The sequence below is a fragment of the Urtica dioica genome, chromosome 7 (genome assembly GCF_054948205.1).
Source record: "Urtica dioica subsp. dioica isolate 48M chromosome 7, U.dioica_male_clone48M_v1_H2, whole genome shotgun sequence".
Taxonomy (NCBI): Eukaryota; Viridiplantae; Streptophyta; class Magnoliopsida; order Rosales; family Urticaceae; genus Urtica; species Urtica dioica.
This window is the reverse complement of record NC_142762.1, coordinates 39,093,732-39,101,087: the sequence shown is the minus strand read 5'-3', so window position 1 is coordinate 39,101,087 and position 7,356 is coordinate 39,093,732. Positions and strand designations below refer to the sequence as shown.

The window sequence follows — 7,356 nt, the reverse complement described above, 5'->3', positions numbered from 1 at the left end:
TTATTTTAAAAAATCATAGCTTGAGTTTCAATCTATGCTCCAACCAATTTTGGTGTTGAATTGAAGCTCTTAAGAAAATAAGTTTTTACTACTTTAAATTTGTTGAAATTGAAGTCCCTAAACTTGTGTTAAGATTTTTTAAGTAGAATGATTATGCTTAATCATCCTATTGAAAGTGTAGTCCGCAAACTTGTAGTAAATCTCGTTTTTCTTTGTTCATAGACTATTTAGAATTCACTTACATACGTGTATACTTAAGATCTTTGGGTTTGCAAGTGGTTGTCTTTATAGAGTATCCTTGCAAAGATGAAACTTGATTCAGGGTACAAATGGATTTTGAAAATATAACCTATTACTTAAGTTTCAGTATTAAATTATTAATTTATGGGGTACATATAAAAAAAGTGGAGTTACAAATAGAATTTCCCTTTCAATCAGTTATAGGAAATTTTTTTTTGAAAAATATATGACACGCCGACAGCAACGTCCTAATTTTGAATTTAGGAAAATTTTATGTTGATATATTATAGATTCATTGTAGAAATATATGATACAATGACAACAACTTTGAAGTCATGTTCCACAGTTTCACTCAAGTCTCGTTTGAAGGCAGGGGTTTAAGTCAAAGTTCTACTATAAAACAGGTGGATCTATGTTGTTTGACAGTAATATATAGACTTGTTAGGTTAAGACTTGAGATGTAGGGAATACAAAAATATAGAATTCTACGTGCACAATGGCAAATCCCAGAGTGCCACGTAGAAAGAAGTTCTCGTAGCAAAGCTTACATTTTCAGACCAGCTGCTGAAACAAAAACACAGATCGTATTAGTTTATTTTGACAAAAGGAAGACGTACGCTTCGCAATCTTGCCAAGTTTGGTGCAGAGATAGCGAGCGAGTGTTACATTTTTCGATAATAATAAAATAAGAAGAGTTGAGTGTTACATTTAAGCATTAGTGGGTCGTTTTCATTTCTCAGTTTCAACATACCCAATTGCAGTCAAATAAAGATCTTCCAAATAAGATCTGTCCTTGTTAAAAAAAAAAAAAAAAAGATCTCTGTCCAGTTGAAACGTGTAAATTCCAAGTACAAAGTACAAAACCAAGCTCATGTCATCCTTGATACAAATCTACGGACCCTATACCACTAAACTTATTACGCGTTCTTTTGCATGCCAAATTTTATCACTAGAAAAACAGTGTCGTACTACAAACAAAGCCATTCCTGTCTCCGACTACACATAATCACGTATACATACATAAATAGTCGATGAAGTTTATATTGGCCCTAGTCTCTAGTATAATTCTATACAAAAGTACAAATATTCCTTCCCTTCTCTGAAAATCAGAGAAAAAGAGGATCACACAGCTTCTTCAGGTTTTGTACACGTCCATTTGCCTCAAAAAACAGTCTCAAGGTATGGATCAAAGTGCCTTCTGTTGAACTCTAATAAACTGCCATAGGCTCGATCCGCAACACCGACGAAGAGCGCTTCGCCGTCGGGGCTAAAGGATATTCCGGCGATCTCGCCGAAGATATCAATCTCTTGCCCTTTGCTGTATCCAGACCGAGCGTCGATGACGTGGACAAAGTCGGCAGGCTCGGCCATGGCCAGAAACTTGCCGTCGGTGGTGAACTTGACGGCTCTGATCGCTCCCATTCTTCCGCTGAGCACTGCTAATGACTCCGCCGTGTTTCTCACGTCCCACAATCGACAGGTCTTGTCTTGGTTCCCCGTAGCCAAAATCTGGCCGTCTGGGTGCCAAGCCGACGAGAAGGAATAGTCCAAATGACCCTTGAGACTACCAGTCACCTGGCAATCCAAAGTACGATTGTTACTGACCCGTAAGAGGGGCAAAATAGGAAGAATTAATGTGGCTTACTTTTCCGGATTGAGCATCGGCGAGCAGGCATTCGGAACTGTCGCCAAGGACAGCGAGCAACTTTCCATCTGGACTGACAGAAGCGTTCTAAAAGAACAAACGAACGAAGAAAATGAACACGAGAAAAAAAGGTAAGAGAACTGGGAACGTAAAGAGTGTTGAGAAAAAGGCGGTGGTGCTCACATTGACGGACCAATCGAAGGAGTAGCGGTTGAGGAGGGCGAAACTCTCCGCATCGAATACCCTGATCTGGGCATCATTGTTCGCTGCGATGACTCTCATCGACCCACTGCAAAAAGAGAAGCCATGGGTATGTTAAAATAAGCTGAAGCGAGGGTATCGTTTTGTTTCGCCTTTGACATTTACGGAGAAAGTAAACGACCTGGGGTTTTGGTAAATGTCCACGGTGTTGGTTATGTCATTATCATCTGCTGTAACTCTCGAGCAGAACGCAATTCCATGATGATTCAGGTTCTGTTACAAATAGAAGAGCAACATGACCAGAGAAACAAAATATATTTTCCCATAACAAAATGATTGATTTTTTTTTTATGTGCGTACCTTGCACATTAGCTCGCCCTGGAAACCACCAGCAACCAACAAATTCTCCTTAACAGCCATTGTGCTTATCTGCACTCGAGAAAGAGGCTGTGCCATCGAGCTGGGATGATTCTGCAAAAACGCTCAAACCTCAGTCAGACTGGCTTAAACGGAAAATATTTGACATGATTAAGTGAAGTGCATTGATGTACCGAGGTAGGAACGATTGGTTTTGCCACATTCACAACTTCTTTGGCTCTCCTAAGCAAAGACGACCAATGCATTACTGAGTAGTTTTGCATAAGATACACATCGTGCTTTGACGTTGCCCACAACAAATTCCTCAACTACACAAGGAAAATGATAACATCAGCTACCACATTTCACATACAATTGTAGTAGAAGTAAAATTAGAGCATGTAGAAAAACAAAAATCATGTGCAATATGCTAGGCACAACCAGGAAAAATGTTTTAAGAGAATGTGGCACACTTTCCCTAAACCAACCAAATACACTTCACCAAATTGTTATTATTTGATTACAAATTAGCAGAAGTCAGCTGAATTCAAAAATAAAAAGGCAACAAGCATAATACCGAACTTGCAAGTGATGCTTGCGTGAATATGTATAAATCACAATCAATCTTCAGTAAAAAAAAAAGAGGAACACAAAACGTATATATGGTGTCATTAAACTAATTGACATAAACATGAAATAGTGAAAACTCGAAAATTCCTGTGAGCGTCAAAGTTAGGTGCGGATGAGGCCTCTGATCAACCTGCATGAAAACGCGGTCTGTTAAATGTTTCAGATATTTTCCTATCATACCATATGAACAACGTTGCTCCAGCTGCTCTCCCGCCCCTGCTGTTATAGCTGAAATAAACAGAAATAGCAGAGCCCGAATGCCACATAGGGGTTAAGCCACAAAATCGCATCCCACAAAACCACAAACAACATCAGGCATTATTGACATTATTTGCAGTAAGTTGATCAAAATGACTGAGAATGGTGCTAAACTTGATAAAATACAAGAACGCCTAAAAATTTAAAACCATCTGTAGCAGTAAAAACTCCATTATCTGTTTAAGTAAGGCAATTCAAGCATGTAGAGTAAGTGGCAGAGAAAATTTCAGTTACTGTGTTAGCTGAGCCAAGCATACGACGGCAAAACTTCATCCTTACACGAAGTCTAGGAGCACAATATAATTTCTCTGTAGGAAGGAATATATCGACTTTTAATCGGTCTACTTCAATCTTGTTATTACTTTTTACATGCCAACAAAAAAAATACATAAATAATTGGCTACGTAGCCATCTTAAACACTAGCAATTTGGTTCTAGCCAACCTTTCGTTAATTTCCCGTAAATAGCCATCTTGCTTACGTGACATCTTATTAATTGAATTAGTTTTACACATTTGCCCTTATTTATTACGCCCGCTAATTGAATTAGGCAGTTTTTTTTTAAAATTTTGAATCTAACCGATTTGGAAAGATTGTTAACGTCTATTTGAAAATTTTCAGCGTTGACTTTAGCTAATTAGTTTCTATTTTCGTGGCAAAAAACTTTGAATTTTACAATTCTTTTGTCTTTCATATATTCATAATTTTAGAACGTCCAAAATATTTCCAGAATTTTTTTTAGTTTATTTACACGAATATACTGTATATATGTTTTGTATTTACAATGCATTTACGATGAAACAATTAGTATTAACTGTAAATCAACGTCGTATTTACAATACTGGATGAAATTGACCAAAAATAAAGGGGGGCAATTTCCTATTGGCATATATACAGAATATTTGTTCGACTTGTGATAAACCAAAAATAAAAAAGGGTCATTTATGTGTATTTATTGAGTTTTAAATCCTCCCTCAATTTGTGCGAGTAGTTATGACCGAATATTTATTTTCCATTTAAATTAATAGGCTGAAAATAATGGGCGGGAATTTGGCTGGGGGTATTTGAGGTCATTCACGTCTTTTAACATACTGTAAATAGATTGTTGTAGCTATTAACAGAAAATTAACAAAAGGTTGGCTAAAACCAAAACCTCTATAGCCGCGTGGCTATATACCTATATAACCCAAAAAAATATGAACCGCTAGAAATCAAAAGGATTCTGAATGGAATACTTTTTTTTCATAGGGCATATTAGCCTGTAAAATACCATGGAAAACAAAAGCCTTACGCTGCTGCACTGTATAGCAACTATTTCCAAACAGAATTATTCTGAAAACAAAAGATCAATGTTTCTCAATGAATTGAAAAGGTATGTAATTTATACTTTTTATGATTTTCATCTTTGGCAGCTAAATACAAAAGAGACATGTTACCAGCATAGCAAAAGAGGGGTGTTTTAGATTATGTATAACAGGCCTTATAAGTCAAAACTGCTGTTAGGTTGAAGCACAGAGCTGCATAGTCATACAAGGATAACTAGCACCAATAGTAATATTTAGTAACGCAACCAGCAAAACTACAGAGAATCAATATGTGCATAACCAAATTTCGAACAGTCCATAAAGAGAAGGCTGTCTTTAGCTACAAATCAAGTAACAATCCCTTAACATGTCAAAGTTTTATAAAGTGATGTGATTAAGTAGAAAACTCTAGAGAGATTGACCACTAATTCATATGAGATCAGAACAACGCAAAAGGAAAACAAAACAAAAAAACAAAATAATAACAAAAAGAGACAAGAAACAAATGAAATGCTTTTTCTTTGTTTAAATCCTAATATAAAGTAAACTTTACCAGGGAAGTTTTGGAGGAAAAAAAAAAAACCATGATAGAAACAACGCTAGAGAGAGAGGCTACCTGGAAATGAACGATTGTTGGCCTGAGAAGCCTTGTATTGAAATGAAAATCGTAATAGCTTTTTCCTTTCTCCACCTCCAAACAGTGCTGACAACGAAACATGTCACAGAATGAGATCAACAAAAAAGATTATATTTTTTCCCCAAATCTTTATACAAGAAAGCTATAAACCTTTGCGAGATCCTTGGGGGAGCAAGAGAGAGACTCGTAGTTCTTGTACTGCTTCAATCGAGTCTTGCGGTACTTGTCTCTCGTGAAATTAAGCCTCTCCCAAGGTATTCCTTGTATGTCTTTCCCATTCCTAGCTTCCGAAGCCGAAGTGTCACTCTTTACCTTGCTCTGAAAAAAAAAACAAAAGAAACGTTAATAATATTCGCCTGAGCAAACCGAAACTAAATTCAACCAACAAGAAAACGCACCGAACCGAAATAGTCATCGAAATCGGAGTCTTCCTCGTTTTCGAGCGATACTTCGTCGGAGAAACCGTCTGCTTCGAAACCGAAGTAGTCATCTACGACGTATTCGAGATCGTCGTTTAGGAAGTACGACATTTTTGTTCTGAATTTCCCTGTCGAAATTGCGATTATGATTTCGGTCCTAAGTAACGGCAAAAAATTACAAGAACAACGAAATCCAACAGCGAAAAACCTAATAAAAAAAATGAAAAACTTTACTTACTGAATCGAAGAAACGAACAAATGTCTTGCTGCTGAAAAAAAATTGTACCGAGTCAGTGAGCTTCACTTCCAGACCAGCTAATAGCCGAGAGCCAAACAGAAAATCAATCGTCCCTGTGAATCGACTTGAATTTGGATATACTAGAATCCAGACAGAAAGAACAAAAGAAACCAGAAGAATATAAGCGAAGCGTCTAAAAGAAAGTTTTGTATCTTCTGTTTGGGTGATAAAATCGCGAGGGAAAGCGAGTGAGAGTAAAGGCGTTCGTTTATAGAAAAAAAAAAAAATAGAGCGAAAGGTCGGTAAATAGGAGACTGTTTGGAAAAAAAAAAGAGAATTCTCTGTCGTTTAGTCTTCAAACTTCAGCAACTCTCTGTCGTTTTTCTCTTACAGTCGTGTATTGACCGCCGTTTCAAGTAAAAAGTTGACGACCTTTATTAGTGGACCGACTGTAAAACCGGACAGGTGTCAGTCTCGACGTGAGTCTCTTCTCTTCTTTACACAAAAATATTTAATAAAATTATAAATAAGTGTGTGTGGATATGATGACCAAGACCAACTACGATATTAAGAAACTAAGTGGGTCCCACAATGGAAATGAGGAGAGTCCACTAGCTGCGATTTTCTGCAGCCACGTGTTGAGCTCACGGCAAGAGTTGCAAGATCTTGGCATCCTCTTGTTACGCCACATGGCAATCAACTTGCTGACGTATAGCTGTGGGTCCCCACGGAAGCCTACCCTTGGCCGCTTATTCGTGCAACTTGAATTTGTAACGAAAATATGTACTAGTACTTGTGAATTTGGATAAACTGGGACGTGACACATGAATTGTTTTCGTAATTAAAGGACAATTTTTTTAATAATAAATAAAAGTTATAGGTGGGAGGGATTTAATAAGAAGATCACCGCACCTCTTGCTATTTTAAATTACATAAATATTTTAGTATATATTCATGTATCAGCAATAATTTTAAAAAAAAAAAATTATGAAGGTTAGTTGGATTTTAAAAAATAAATAATTATTCGTGAAATATAAAATTATATTAAAAATCTTGTATTTGATATTAACTTTATAAGTTAGTTAAAAGTTTTTATATAATATTAATAAATTGGCAAGATGGATGGATAATCTCATGTATAAGTGCGCATTGATTTTTCAATGACGACAAAAACACATAATTTTTTGAGTTGGATACACTTACATATTTATTCTTCGTCGATAAAAATATCTAATATTACATTTCAATTACACCATTACTACTTTGACTATTATATTTGACAATACCCATGTCACAATCATGTAATTTTAAAATAATTTTTCCAAATAAAAAATCAGGACAAAGAACTTACAAATATAAATTAGAAAATAAAAAAGAAATAAAAAGTAATATACAGATATCATAAAGAATTTAAAAGAGAAACAACAT

The 7,356-nt window shown here is 36.0% G+C and overlaps 1 protein-coding gene across 3 annotated transcripts; it reads right to left on the bottom strand.

The window, feature by feature from the left end:
• Positions 1–995: 995 nt before the first annotated feature.
• Positions 996–6,187, bottom strand: LOC149391433 (Transducin/WD40 repeat-like superfamily protein). 3 transcript variants are annotated; one of them, XM_089619227.1, is made up of 10 exons: positions 5,929–6,187; positions 5,670–5,818; positions 5,422–5,589; positions 5,251–5,337; positions 2,638–2,772; positions 2,447–2,557; positions 2,268–2,359; positions 2,069–2,174; positions 1,886–1,972; positions 996–1,815 (listed from the first exon to the last, which is right to left on the bottom strand). In XM_089619227.1, the coding sequence occupies exons 2-10, from the start codon at positions 5,799–5,801 to the stop codon at positions 1,402–1,404; spliced, it is 1,332 nt and encodes a 443-aa protein (XP_089475353.1). In that variant the 5' UTR covers positions 5,802–5,818; positions 5,929–6,187; the 3' UTR covers positions 996–1,401. The 3 variants fall into 3 exon arrangements, with proteins under 3 accessions (XP_089475353.1, XP_089475355.1, XP_089475354.1); XM_089619229.1 differs by lacking the exons at positions 5,422–5,589; positions 5,670–5,818; positions 5,929–6,187 and adding an exon at positions 3,254–3,301 and having other exon boundaries at positions 5,251–5,339; XM_089619228.1 differs by lacking the exons at positions 5,251–5,337; positions 5,422–5,589; positions 5,670–5,818; positions 5,929–6,187 and adding an exon at positions 3,254–3,986.
• Positions 6,188–7,356: the final 1,169 nt, after the last annotated feature.

Bases quoted from the DNA above. Each gene is read 5' to 3' on its own strand.
- LOC149391433 (XM_089619227.1), bottom strand. From the start codon at position 5,801: ATGTCGTACTTCCTAAACGACGATCTCGAATACGTCGTAGATGACTAC. The intron at 5,590-5,669 runs GTGCGTTTTCTT...TTTTTTTTTCAG, and splicing joins TCGATGACTATTTCGGTTCG to AGCAAGGTAAAGAGTGACAC. The intron at 1,816-1,885 runs GTAAGCCACATT...TTGGATTGCCAG, and splicing joins CCGATGCTCAATCCGGAAAA to GTGACTGGTAGTCTCAAGGG.